Source organism: Eubalaena glacialis, chromosome 9, assembly GCF_028564815.1.
Source record: "Eubalaena glacialis isolate mEubGla1 chromosome 9, mEubGla1.1.hap2.+ XY, whole genome shotgun sequence".
NCBI lineage: Eukaryota > Metazoa > Chordata > Mammalia > Artiodactyla > Balaenidae > Eubalaena > Eubalaena glacialis.
The window spans coordinates 51,114,599-51,129,025 of NC_083724.1; the positions used below are offsets into that span (position 1 = coordinate 51,114,599).

At 45.1% G+C, this 14,427-nt stretch overlaps 1 protein-coding gene across 3 annotated transcripts in view; it reads right to left on the reverse strand.

The window, feature by feature from the left end:
* Nucleotides 1-428: 428 nt before the first annotated feature.
* ENTREP1 (endosomal transmembrane epsin interactor 1) overlaps nt 429-14,427 on the reverse strand; it is a 61,551-nt gene continuing 47,552 nt past the window's right edge. For all 3 annotated transcript variants that reach the window (XM_061201209.1, XM_061201208.1, XM_061201210.1), the window contains 5 exons: nt 8,616-8,745; nt 8,365-8,443; nt 6,903-7,055; nt 3,988-4,280; nt 429-1,267 (listed from right to left, as the gene is read on the reverse strand). In XM_061201209.1, coding sequence (XP_061057192.1) covers nt 1,064-1,267; nt 3,988-4,280; nt 6,903-7,055; nt 8,365-8,443; nt 8,616-8,745 — 859 coding nt within the window. In that variant the 3' untranslated portion in view covers nt 429-1,063. The remainder of the gene's footprint in view (nt 1,268-3,987; nt 4,281-6,902; nt 7,056-8,364; nt 8,444-8,615; nt 8,746-14,427) is intronic.

The following is a 14,427-nucleotide window of genomic DNA, read 5'->3' on the forward strand; positions in this document are numbered from 1 at the left end:
TCGGGGCTGCAGTTACCGTGGTCCTTGCATTGGTCGTTCCCTCTGCCTGGAACACTCTTCCCTGACCCTCAAAGTCAAGTCCAGTTCAAATGTCATTTCCTCAAAGAAGCCCTCTCTAATGGTCCCATCCTCCTTAGCACTAATCCTCAATCTGTAATCACTTTACTGATTTATTGCTCATGACCCCACGAGAAGGCAGCTCAGTGAAGCCAAGCACTGACTGAATGGATGAAGGATGCATTGTTATCCATGGGGCTTGGATGCTTTTGAGATTAAGCTGCTTTGGTGGCCTGCCCGGACCTGACCCCCTGGCCACCACTGTTGCAAGTTCCAAACCCATTGTAAGGCCTGGCCACCTACGCATAAACAAATGTTGCACAGTGAGCCCGGAAGTCCAAGGTAAACACTTTTATTCTCAGTTCTGCCTTAGCTGTCTCTAGTTTTGCAAGCATGAATAAATGGCATCAACAAGAATTCTCTCCCTAAATGTCTTTCAATAAAATTTGTCACCAAACAAGTTTCCTGTTTTTCCTAAAGAGAGTGTGATTTGAAAGTGACCTAACATGAGGCTTGACCATCGCAGTATATCAGGGTTAATCATCCTGCTTCCGTGCCAGTTCCACTCTCACTTGGCAGCAAATAAATAGCCACCCAGCAGATCTGCCCTTCCAGCCAGGGAAAGAACTCAGTGAGGAAGGGAGCCGCGAGGGGCGCAGCGGGCACAGAATTCTGAGCCGCTTCCGCCCACAGCAGGGCAGACCCGGGCAGAGAAGGAGATGCGGCTTCATTCACGGCCTCCAACTCGGCGCATCCAAAAGCCAAATGGGTCCGGAATAACTTGTCATTCCCCCTCGAGTGCCCTTGGCCGGCAGAAAGGGGAGCCAAAGAGTGGGAATAAATGTTCTCCAGAGTGCCCCCCTTTCTGAGGAGTACCCAGAGGGGGACCCCTACTCCCAGCCAGGAAACTACAGGGTTAGGAAGGGGATCCATCCCCTCAGAGGCCCTGAGTGCCTTCCAGGGCCCATCTTTCTTCCTGCTCCTCAGGAGCCCGGGCCCCGCAGCTTCACAGGACAGTCTCTCGGATGACGCCAATGAGGCTGTGTGGCCTCTCAGCCTCCGCTCGCCGGGGCCTCCTCTCGGCTCTCGGCCTCCCCACGGGGACAAAGGTGCTCAGATCTCCGCAGCTCTGCAGGTGCAGCAGGCCAGGCTGTCTCCTCAAGGGCAGCACGAGGGCCCTGGAAGTGCTGGGTTGCATCGGGGCCATGATCTTTGGGAGAATAAACAGGGTGACAAAGAGGTTAAGCTTCACCAGATGTGATCCTCAGACCTGCCTCCTACATTTATCCATGTAATATTTAGTTTAGTTGCCTTGGGAAAGAAAAAAGGGTGTTTTCCCAAGATGGAACCCACTTGGAATTCCAGAGAGTCTCTTAACATGTTGGCTCTTTTCTGAAGTTCCTAAGAAATACCCCCAATTTTCTATTGTTTCAGCTGTAGACCTACCATGCTTAACTATTTGTCTACTGCAATTTCCTGCTTTATATTTAACATTCTTCTCATCACTTTTTTCCCAATTTCCCTGTGGTCTAAGCCAGTGATTCTCACTGGGTCTGCACATCACGAGAGGGGAGGGGAGCCTGTCAGAAAAGTAGATTCCCTGCTACCCCCTAGCAATTCTGACATGGGAATCTGGAACGGGGCTTGGGCATCTGTATTTTTAACAAGAACTCAGGTGATCTCGATATACTTGAAAATTGTATAACCACCGGTCTGCTTAAGTTTATAAAATGTCACCTAAAACTAATGATGCTTCTAATTGATCTGATAATTCTTCAATTAAGAAAAAATATGATAAACAACATAAAAACTAGGCCAATTTATTTGTAAAAGCTGTTAAGAATGTTTCTACTGCTAGATCTATTTTGCAATGCAGCACATACATAACTTTAAATATATCATATAACAGCAAAAATAGGCAATCCCCAATCCAACTGAGATTGATAAGAGGAGAACTGCTGTGTACATACAGTTTTTAAAATTACACAGTCATGTCTGTATGACCTATATTGCTGTTAGCACGTTGGGAAAAACTCAAGTGCTTCATTACCATCTAACATCACAGAACAATCATTGGGATGTCTTTTTGTTTAGTTTCCACCATTCTGAGATTTTAAGGTCATTAAAAGGTTAATCCCCCCAAAAGATGGGACATCAAATTTTTCTAACACTCTGTTATTATATTTGTCTTTAAGGCTGTCTTTGTTTCCTGAGTAAGAAGAAAATTCCAACATTCATAGATGTTTACTGTTATTACATGGTAAGTTAGGACAAGCGGTTTTGATATTGGTAAAAAATTAAAATGGATATAAGAACACATCCCAATAATACTAGAGAAGGTGAAAATGTGCAAAGCTGGGTAGAGTCAGAAATAAAAGCTCCCCTGCCCTTGTCCCTGCCTCCTTCTGTCTGGGGGATGGTGTGGCATTATGATACCTCACCACTGGGATCCAGTTCTGGAAGCCCCGGCAGATGGCCCAGAGTCTACTGCAACAATCCCTGTACCTGAACTTTGATCCAGTCTGTGCACAAAGACCTAGCAAACATTTATAGTGATAGCATCTGTTGAACTATAAGTGCTTGTTCTTTTTCCCCAAAGCTATTTTCCATCAAGCAAGACTTCGCAGAAGGTCCAGACCAACAGCTCTGCAGATGCTCCAGCTCTTACCTCACCAGAACTTGGCAGCTCCAAATACTTGCTTCTGTTTATCAGGCAATTGGGGTGAACAGAGGGAAGGAGGCAGGGAATGACATCTGGAGGAGACCAGGGACATGTGCATGTAAATCTCTCTCCTACACAGGCTACCAACTGGAGCCTGACCTAGGACTACTGGTTGACCACTTTTTTAGAAAGCAAACAACAAAAGGGCCCATGGTTCATGTACCTCTTCACACGAGTAATCAGACTGTTCTGCTCCCCACGGTCCCCTGAGGGATGGGACAGAATCTGGCTTCTGGCCTCTGTAAGAAGAGGCCAGCAGGTGGGAAGGGGAACAGAAAGGAAAGTGAGATGGGGATTTGTTCAATCTGCCTGAAAAACGTACCTAGGATCCAGTATCTGGCAATGACCCTGAGAATCAGGCCAACTCATCACAAGAAGTATTTGATGGGCATGTAATACCCACAGGCACAGCCAAGTAACACCCGTGAGCCACTGTGCACTGAGGTCTCCAACGGCCACCCCACAGACGTGGAGCTACAGAGCAAACACCCAAAAGGTAAACGCTGCTTTTGAAAGAGGTGGGTGAGGAAAGCTGCGACCCATCTCATCAGAGGGAAATTCCATTCACTCAGAGATATGGGTGTAGAGACCACTTAGTCCAACACTTCACTTTAAAGATGAGAAACCTGACACGCAAGTGGAATATTTACGTGCCCGGTTTTATCTTTTCACAGGCTACTTGTTTGGGGATTGCCATGTGTTTTTTAATAAATGGAAAGGAAAAGATGTTTGTTCCTTTAAGTCTATCAGCTTAGGTAATCTTGCCAAACATTTCATGGGAACGTGAACGGCTCCCAGAATCTCGCCAGTATTAAAATTCACACATGTCCATCATTGTCGAAGGGCTGAAAAAACATGCCAGATCAAGGGAAACGTTCAACTTAGGAAATGGAATGTTAAATGTACTCCACACTGCCCATAGCCCTTGCTTTCATCCCTGGGCTGCTCCCTTTTCTTTTTCCAGGCATGCTTCCATATCTCGGAAAAATCGGTGTCTCTTCTCTTGGGCCAAGAAGGCTGTGGCAAAGTCACCACATGTGAAAAGAAAGCACGCAACTTCCTCCTCTTTCCCCAGACCTCCTAACCCCATTCCCTTTGATACAGTGACCATGAACTTTCTGTGCCTTTGACAGGAAACCAGAGAAGCCGCTTCAGCTGTTATGGAAACAAGTTATCTGATTCATGCCTGATATTAATAATAAAACTACCTGTTCTAGAAAACTGGCACTTGTGATGGCTTCCTCCATGTGCTCCTCATCGGACTTCAAAACAGATTTAATGTTTTCTACAAGTTCATGGATGTCCGGGGTCATGCTGCAGGAGGACTGCTCCAGGAACCTTGCCACCAGCAGCTTGGTGTCCATGTAAGATCTGTAATCTATTAAAGACCTCGGTCTGCATCTCGAAGCTCGGGATTTCAACCCTCTTCTCAAGGTCACCGCAGCCAGGTCTGGTCTTCCCTCAGTCTGAGTCGCGGCTTCACAGCTGAGCACGGGGACAGCTGTGGGCAGAGACAAACAACACGCACCTTTTGGCCAAGCCCCGTGAACACACATCTGTACCTGAAACAGCACAAACCACGAAACTCCATGTGGAAAACATGTGACAAATGCTGACGGCCATGCACATCTTGCTTTTCCTCTTGCAGGAGGAAAAAAAAAAAAAAAACCCCAACAACTATGACATGAGCTTATTCCATGAAGTGTAATTTCAATAGGACACGTCCCCCAGATATTTTATTGTGCCACATAAAACACAACCATCAAGGTAAAGACAGATGACAGAGAAGAGCATCCAGAATGCAAATCATGATGGAGCAATGGTTTCATGGGGTGATCACCAATATATAGGGATGGTTTGGGCAGGCAGAAAAAACACGGTTGACTGATGGAAGAATGTTCCGGGGAGAGGATGAAGAGGCCACTGGAAGAGAGGAACTGAGGAGAGACGAGACTTGTGGGATGAATGGAATGCTCTGCTCACATTGATTGTACCTTTGTCCTAAACATCCTCAGGGGCACTGTACTGACTTACAGTATCGATGTCACACCATGGCTGGGAGGTGGCGCTAGGGCTGACTATTACAGAAAGAGAAATCTAGTGCAGAAAAAGTACACGTCATTCTGGAAGTCAACAGAGGGCCTGGGAAATCCACCACAGGCTAATTTCCACAACTACTACTTCAGCAAGGGTATAAGGACTGGCAGAACATTACTGCACTGGCAGATGGGTAAAGTGAAATCAGGCCTGGTCTCCACATGTTCACAAGCCAGACAGCAGCCTTCAGTGTACACGACACTGGAGATTTCAGTCTGTGAAGGTCTGACAAGCAGGAATTTAGATATTCAAGGAAGAAGGGAGGCAGGGGGTAGGAAAACAGGTGGAGGAAGGGGAGCATTCCTTTTCCTCTGGAGAAAGGCAGGCATGAGGAGTTCTAAACAGGGGTTGGCAGCCGTCTTCCTCGGCTGCCACGTGCACATCACAGAGAACCTGACTCTTCGGGGAACACTCACTACAGACACTCATGTGTGAGGACAGAGTCAGGGACTCCACTGTCACTTGAAGGCGACCTGGTCCCTTCCACAGCAGAGGGCTCCAACGGGTAAACACATGTCATCCTTGCCCCTGCAGCGCTGCAGAAGGGGAGCGCGTTCTGGAAAGATCTCGTTAAGCTGTGTAGACAGCCAAGTTCCTGTGGAAGCTGCAGGTGGCCATCCCGAGTCCTCAGCTTGCCAGGTGGGGCAGAGGACCCCACGGTGAAGACAGGTCCGGGGAGCTGAGGGGCCAGAGGGCGCTCAGTCCCGGGCAGGACTCCTTCCCGCTCAGAAGCCACTGGAGAGACAAGAGGAGTGTTCCCTCTGGCTCCCACACGGTCAGTCCAGAGCTGTAGCAAACAACACAGGCTGTCAGGGGGACAGAATACAACTAGGAGGTGACATGGGGCCCGGGACGGAGCAGGACCAGAGGGTTTGCAAAGCTGTGTTTGCATAGAGCTTGAAGACAGCATAGGCAACTTGTTAGAACAGGTCACCGAAAGAAGCCTGTGCTGGTGGGATTACAGACTTTCATTTTCTTCCTTTATTTCCTCTATTTTTTACAATTCTCTACAAGGAAGAGGTATTTGAAGATGTTGAGGCAGTCATATATTCAGAAAAGAAGATTCAATGTCATTTTCAGTTTAAAATTTTTTTTAATTAAAAAAATTGTGGGGCTTCCCTGGTGGCACAGTGGTTGGGAATCTGCCTGCCAATGCAGGGGACACGGGTTCGAGCCCTGCTCTGGGAAGATCCCACATGCCGCGGAGCAACTGGGCCCATGAGCCACAACGACTGAGCCTGTGCGTCTGGAGCCTGTGCTCCGCAACAAGAGAGGCCACGATAGTGAGAGGCCCGCGCACCGCGATGAAGAGTGGCCCCCGCCTGCCACAACTAGAGAAAGCCCTCGCACAGAAACGAAGACCCAACACAGCCAAAAATAAATAAATTAATTAATTAATTTAAAAAAATAATAAGAAATTGCAGTGAGAATTATAAATACTGTAACAAAGACACTGTACATAGTACCTTATAAAAAAATTGTAACTATTAAAATTTAAAATTATCCAAATAACATCTATACACAAACAAACTCAAAACAGAAAGGGAGAGAGATGGAGTGTGAGAGCTTCGCTCTATCCAAAGTTCTTAAAGCAAGGTCAGATTTAAATAATTCAATCTACTCATACACAGTAAAAAGATAACTAGTGTTAAATTATAGAAGAGGGGGTAAAAAATACACCCCTTTGACTTTTTCCTGGAGGGAGAATGTTCATTCCCACACGACTGTGAGCATCTAGGAATCAGAGCTAGGTTTGCACTACCTTCTTCGTGTGGTACCCAGCACAGTATCACGTGCAACCAAACGCGTCTGATGACAGTACTTGACAAGAAAAATTCTTACCAGCCTTAAAAGACATGGTAGATGTCTATCCTTAACGTGCATGCAGAATACCTGATTTTCCCAAGACCTGTTAGCTCCCTCCAAGCTCTCTCTTGAACCACAGGGCCTTGGGTGGCCAGAGCCACTCGGCACCTATAGGCAAACAAGCACAGCGCGCTGCGAAGAACTTGGGAAATGACATCACCTCTCTCTGCAGAATGATGAAGCACAGGGTCACTCTTGGATCTTGTCCTCAGGGGCTGGAGGGCTCTCCAGCTCCTCGCCGGACGTAGCTGGCTGGAGCAGGGAGTTGACATGGATGCGCTTTCTTCTCCAGGTGTGTTAGGAATGTCCCCACCTGATTTTTTTTTTTTTAAAGAGGAGAAACAGAAATCATTTCTGTTCAGCTGGCGCCTTCAAAATGTTGGGCAGGAAACACCTGTGAGCCCAAACCTTCTGGGACAAGGGTAATACAGTTCATATTTGCTTAGGCTGTGGGCCCAGTAAGTTTTTATCTTGCAGCACCGTGGGAAATGCTGCCTCCTCAAACTACCCCTCCACACCTAAAACAAGCAAACAAAAAGCTTTAAATCCAGGAGCAGAAGAAGAAGCCATGCTAAAATGCCTAAAGGTGCTCAGCGTCTTCCCCAGGGGAGCAGCCTGGTGCAGCACCGGAAAGGTCCTAGCCGTTTTACCCTTTCTGACAACTCAGGCTGACCTTGATTAGGTGGAAGGTAATACCGGTACAGGTGGGGTGGCTGCCCTGGGGCTGCAGGCCAAATGCAGGCAGAGGGTGTGTCTGCGGGCTAGGCTGGGAAACTCCCGGAAAGCCAAGTTAAAGAGCCAGTGGCCACTAAATGAACCAGTCAAACCACTCTGGAATTGGATGACTGCTGTTCAGGAAAATAAAGTCCCATCATTTGTGAGCCTGACTCGTGGTTTGGGAAACTTTTTTAAGAAATGGAAGAATTAAAAACATACTTAGGAAACAGAACCCTGCTGCATAATTCTACTTAAGATGGAAGGTGAACAGAGCAGAAACCCATTCTAAATGGTGCTGCTGAAAAATTACCTCCACCTAAAATAGCTGAAAGTTGATCCATTATTTATCACCATTTGCAATTTTGTTCGGTGGACAGTCCTCTGGGCCATTTAAAACCTCTCCAAAGAGAGAAAGCGGTAACAATGTTCCCTTAAGTTACAAGGATAACTGTAAACTGACTCTAGTATTTAATGCAGGATTGTAAATCAGCATTCAGTACATGTGAAAGCAGTATGACCTGGGTCCTTGGTTATAAATGAGCAAATCACTCTGCAATAGGTAAAACTCTTTTTGTGCCTTTACAAGAGCTTATCTTATTTTAACAGGAGAAAAAAAAATCTTAGATCAGAAAACACAGGAAAACCAAATTAAACTCTGTAATCCATTTCTGAAAAGTCTGGTTATTCATAAAAGATTCTAAAGATATCTTTATTTCTGTTCACATATTATTTCCTACTTGTAAGCCCTAAGAGTTGATAATATTTTTATACCCAGAAGAAAGGATATAGCTTGAACCATTTGCTCCAAGATTATTTGACCTCCAACAAAATATCGTACAGATGATTATTTTACCATTTTTAGTCTATTGAATCATGAGTTTGGGCAGCAATAATGTATTTATTACGTTGAGTCACTGGCATGCAGATCGGTTCCAAAGGGCTGGTGGCAGCTTCTGATCCTTCTGGCATTTGGAATGAAGATCCCTGCAACAAGGAAAAAAGAGGGTTGTCTGTTGATATTCAACTCAACCATCATCTGGACTGGAGTGAACCTGAAGAGATCTACAGGGCATGGTCCCTTCCCCACCCCGCTCCCTGTGTGGCTGCTTTTCCTACTTGCCGTCAATGTACCAAAGAGAAACTCTATGGACAGTACCTGCTGCTGGTCCGTCTGGCTCACCACAGCTTCATAGGGAGGCGGGGGTTCCAGAGGACAGAACACTTCCACGCCTTTGATTCGCGCTCCATAGATATGCGGCAGTGGTATAACATCAGGACCAACCATCCTAGGAAGAGCATCCTGGCATCAGGAAGCATGTCTGGCCATCTGATGGTAGTGGCTCCAGCATACTGGCCTTTACCTCTAGAGGGTTATCCACTGACAATGGGGAAAATCACTCGCCGCTCCATGCTACAACCTCCTGGTCCAGGAGCAGGGGAATAACCTAAGCTGCTCTCTGATGGAGTGCCCAGAATTCTTAGGCAAGTGACAACATAGAAAATGCAATACCATCGTTCCTTTTAAATTTGCTAGTCAAAAAGCAAACAACAATCCATAAGAGACAGAAAGCGAATTAGTGGTTGCACAGGGGCTTGGGGAAAGGGGGGAACGGGGAGTGACCGCTTAATGGGTACGGGGTCTCCTTGGAGGTGAGGAAAATGCTTTAGAAGTAGACGGAAGTGATGGTTGCACCATATTGTGAATGTACTAAATGCCATTGAATTGTACACTTTCAAAAGGTTAATTTCATGTTATGTGAATTTTACCTCAATAAAAAAAAACAACTAAGGATTCAGGGAAACTCAATTATTTGTTACATTAGTACATGACAAAAGTTTCTTGCCTGGGTTTCCCTCATGTCTGATTCATGGTAGAAACTCACTGTTTGTTAAATAAATGTTTGAAATAATGAATACATTTTTCAAAAAAAAAGTGAACAACATCACAGCTCAGAGACATAGCAGCAATGCTGCAGGAGGAATCACAGAGTGCCTCTTCCTAAAGGTGGTCATTCAACAAACACTGATGGAGCGCTTGCTGTAGCTGTGGCTGTTGGCCTGTGGGTGAGAGACCTTTGATAGCAAAAAATAAAAACAAAAAACCCACAAGATTTTCCACCAGCATTCACAGAAGGTTACACACACACACAAATTATCTAGATAACAAAGAACCTAAATTTGAAAACGCCAGTTAAAAATACATGAAAGTTTGTACCTTATGACAAAACTTCCAGTTATAAAATACATGCAGATAAGTCCTGGGGATGTAATGCACGGCATGGTGACTATGGTTAATAATACTGCATGGTGTATTTGAAAGTTGTTAAGAGAGTAGGTCGTACAAGTTCTCATCACAAGAAAAGAAAAAACTTGTAACTATATGTAGTGATGGGTTAACTAGATTTATTGTGGTGATCATTCTACAATATATACAAGTGTTAAATCATTACTTGTTTACCTGTAACTAATACAATGTTATATGTCAATTATATCACAATTTAAAAAATACACAGAAGACCATAAAAAACTGTACTCAGGCCATGAAGTGTTGGAGAATGAAAAAAAAGATAATAGCAAAAGTTTAACATTTGTTCTTGAAATGCAAAAATGGACATAAACTAAAGGAGATTGATGAAGAGACAAACTCTGGGGCCAGCTGCCTACAAGGGACTGCTTTTGTTTTGTTTTGTTTTGTTTTAGAAAGGTGCTCTCTGCATTTATGCTTGTTTCATTTGTGCCCATTTACAAAAACGCAATTGGTGGAAGAAAAAAATTGAAAAAGATGTGATATTCTGTCTTCCTAACAATAAAACTTCTGGAATTCTGGGATTTAGAAGGATGAGACTCCTACAGCCTGAATGAAAAAGTGAGAAACTGCTCCCCTTTTTTCCTGCATCTTTATTCATAAACAAGACTCTCAGCTCGTGCTTGACCTGAGAGGGAAGGAGAAGGTCATGTGCTGACACCCCAGGCAGGGATGTGTGCAGGCTCAGCACATTTGAGGAGAGGCACCTGCAGGAATGGTCCCTCCCTAGCCTGGCTGGGAGGGGTCCCGGTAAAGTCATCAAGAAAGGGATATTCTTGTCCCTTAGAGGAGGACTTGCCCACGGGTTTCACGCCAGCTCTCCATTCCAGCTGAAGCTGTTTAAGAACTATAAACACCAAGTGACTCCAGGAATACAGAGCCTTTGTGGACCTGACTTTGAAGACTTTCCTGACCAATGAACAAGGCAACTTGTTTTACTCACTGAGACCTATGCACTCCTTCTTTCGGCTCCAGAGGGCCAATCTTTAATCCTTAATTAGCATAATCCTGTGAGCATCTTTCCGGCACTTACAAACCCTTGCCTGTCCCCCTTCAGCCAACTCCCCATGCGTTTCTTCACTGCGGTGTCCTTGCCTGGGAAGTTCATCCCCCAGCTTTGCTCGTTAGCTCTGGTGCTGTGTATTTCATATTCCCAACCCACTGGCTACCTGTGTGCTGCTGTAGAAGAGAGAGGGCTTGCTTAGGGCCAAGAAGTGGGAGGAACGGGCTCCACTTTAGATCCTAAACTACTACAGAATCTCTTCAAGAAGGAAAACTGGGGGGAGAAAGGGGGTACACTTTATCTAAATTGGCTGCAAAATGAATGACTTCTATGGTGGTTATTACAATGACCAGCAAAGCCTCATTTAGGTGGAAGATGCTGCTAGAGTTGATGTAGAAGGAAAGTTCCTTTCCTATTAAGCAACTTTTCCTTATTTGTACCGCTTTTGGGTAAATAAGGATCCATGGAGGGAAATCGGTCTGTTTGCTACAGGTTTTGTTCGTGATCCCTTATGGTACTCAACCCAGCTATAGAGTAGAATCACCCAGGAGGGTTCCTAAACTGGGCATGGCCCAGGCCTTACCTCTAGAAACTCTGCCCTAGTTGCCTGTGGTGGGGCCCAGGTATCTGTACGCTGTCAGTGCTCCCAGGTGGTTCCAAGGCACAGCCAGGACTGAGACCACTGCTAAGCGAAATGGATTATGGTGGCTGAAATCAAAACCCTGTTATATCTGGGAAAGGTGATCAAACTTTTACTGAAAATGAGTGTCTTTAGAAAACTGTTGCCTGATAAGGTAGGGGTAAGATTAAGGGCTAAATGTTTCTTAAGAGGAAGACACATGCCAAGAACATCTGAAACCATGCAACTAACAATGGTAGAGCAGGGTCTAAGCTTTTATTTTTAGAAAGATTTTTTTAGCCCATTATCTCATAGCAATCCTCTCAGGAGTCACGTGACAAGGCAGGTGAATGAGGAAACTGAGGCTCAGAAATGGTAAGAGATCCACCCAAGGTGACCCTTTTAAGAGACTCCAGAGCCTGGGCTTATTCAAATTCATCTCAAAGTCTCCAGGAAACCTTCGCTGGTTCATGCTCACGAGATCTGAAGATGAACAGGAAACTCAAACAGATCATGCAAAATACGTTCTGCTTTGATGCTACAAATAGGCCCTGAGAACTTATCCGAGGCTGATGGAGCAACTAATATGACCTTGAACAAAGAACGATCCTCCTCTGTGTGCTGAGAAAGCTTGGCCCTTCCATGGGGCACATGTTGGTAGGGGTGTGGAAGTGGGGAATGAGGCAGGGTCGCCCAGCCCAACAGCTGAGCACAGAGTCAAGCCTAGGCACAGCCCAGCTCCACTTGAGTTTGGGTTTTGAAGTTCATTTGGAAAGGAAATGTGTGGGCCTTGTTGCTTTCACCTTTAAGAAATGCCCAGGTCAACCTGGCTCCCATGCGCTCATCTTCAGTTTTCTCTAGCAGGTAACATTCCCACAGTATAACCAGGTCCACAATCACGAAATAGGTTGGAGACTTTCCTTTTTGACTCCTGGCTCAAGCCAGTTTCTGAGACTGGGGAACTTCCTGGAGTAGAGGAGATGGGGTACACAGCCCCCTCCTGTACTTACAAATTGATTCACAAAGTAGATAACCATCTTTGGATAGAAGCCTTGACTGCAATCAGGCGTCTATTTATGAGAGTAACTTGAGAAGCCCTTTTTCAAGGAGATACCAATGCATGAAATGGTTGTATTTATAGAAGTTAAATAAATAAACCTCTTCTGAGAGGTCCTAATACCTTACAGGAAAAGGGGAGCCTGTATTGCGTGAAAACTCTTAACATAACTGATTGTGGAAATATTAATGAAAACATCTGTTAATATTCTTGCCTGCCTGCTTATAAGAAAGAAAATTACCAATTGGGGTTAAACAGCTAGTGTCTCTGATGTTGATTTATACTGAGAATCTAGCAAAGTCAGTCAAATTTAAAAATATCTCTGATAGAATATGTATCTAAAGGTGAATAAATTTAGCCATTTAAAAAAGGAGAGTGGGCAAGGGGCAGGGGGAGAGACAGGGGCATGGGATTAAGAGACACAAACCACTATGTGTAAAATAGATAAGCAACACAAAATATTGTACAGCACAGGGAAATATAGCCATTGTTTTGTAATAACTTTAAATGGAATACAACTATAAAAATATTGAATCACTATGTTGTACACCTGAAACTAATATAATATTGTAAATCAACTACAATTTTAAAAATATACATAAAATGTTAAAAAAAAAAAAAGAAAGTGGGCTGCACTCAGATATTGGTAGAATTTTAGAAAATGAGGCTATTTGCCCATTGGAGATACGAGCTAGTGCTCCAGGTATATACTTTAGGCCAAGCATTCTTTTTCTCTCAAGGGTGTTCTGCAAAACCCCCTCCCCCATGTTCCTCTGGGAAGTTCTGGTTGGTAGAGCCCTTGATGACAAGCTTGTCTGTCTTCTTCCAACTCAGATTTGGCCAGGGGCTGGCTCAGAGCTCAGAGGGGCAACTCCAGGGATGCACCCAGATCCTCAAAGACCCACAGTGATAAGCATGACTATGGAGGTGCAGAGAAGAGAAAGGAAAGAGGGAAGAAGGGCGGGGGATCCCACAGGTCAGCACTACTTCTAAACCCACATGAGTTACTTTCCCTTTCTGCCACAGCATGAAATTAAATGTCTGTTGCCTCCTCTTAGGTTAACCAAGTGCTCACTCACAACATCAGAGAGCCAAGGAACTCTTCTTGAAGAGGGCATTTCTCTCCCCAGCCATGAAGTAACAGGCACTTTTACTGTCCTTCAATGTGCACTCTGCAGACAGCCTGAGACTGGGCTACGTTTTTAGCAAAGGTGTCCTATGGTACACAAAGAATATGTGTTTTGTTGCTATGTCCCTCTGACCTCTGTAATTCTTGGCTCGTTTCCTAAAAGACTAGCGAAACCATCCTGGCCCCTGAAGCTTCGAAATTCCAGCCCACCAGTCTCTGTACAACAGGGACGCTGAGCTGTCCCCCAGGCCATCTGTCCAGCCAGCTGATGTCCCTTCCAGCTTTGTGGTCATCTCTTATTTCCGCCGAGGTGGATGGGCAGGGGAGGGGCTAGAGTGGGGTTTAGATACGATGCTGAGGGACAAGTCAGGAAGATAACCCATTGAAAAGAATATTCACAGTGTCTGGGTGGGAGCTCCCACTGGTGACCTCTTTCAAAATGACATGTGGCTGCCCTGAGCACTAGAAAATGGATTTCCAAAAACCCCAAGCCTGACACCAAATTTGTTTGACAACTCTCCACGTGTACCTCTGGGTTAAAACGTAGAAATTCCAGGCCCTCTCAACAGCAAGGGAAAGACACTAGTCTTTCTTGTAGAATTCAGAGATTTGCTTTTTAGAAGTTAAATGTAGGGTTGCTTTAGCCTTTAAATTCGGACTAAGATCATCACTTCATCCTGGAAGCCAACCCTGACCAGCTGACTCTTCCTTCAAGCTCTCTGCAGCCCACTCACCAGTCTAGGTTAGGTAGTCCTCCTCTTGCGCTCAAAATCTCCCTTTTGAGTACTACTGTGATCCTTTCAACACTCATTTTTAATGACCTAGACTGTGAGCTCCTTGATAGGGGGAGGAAGT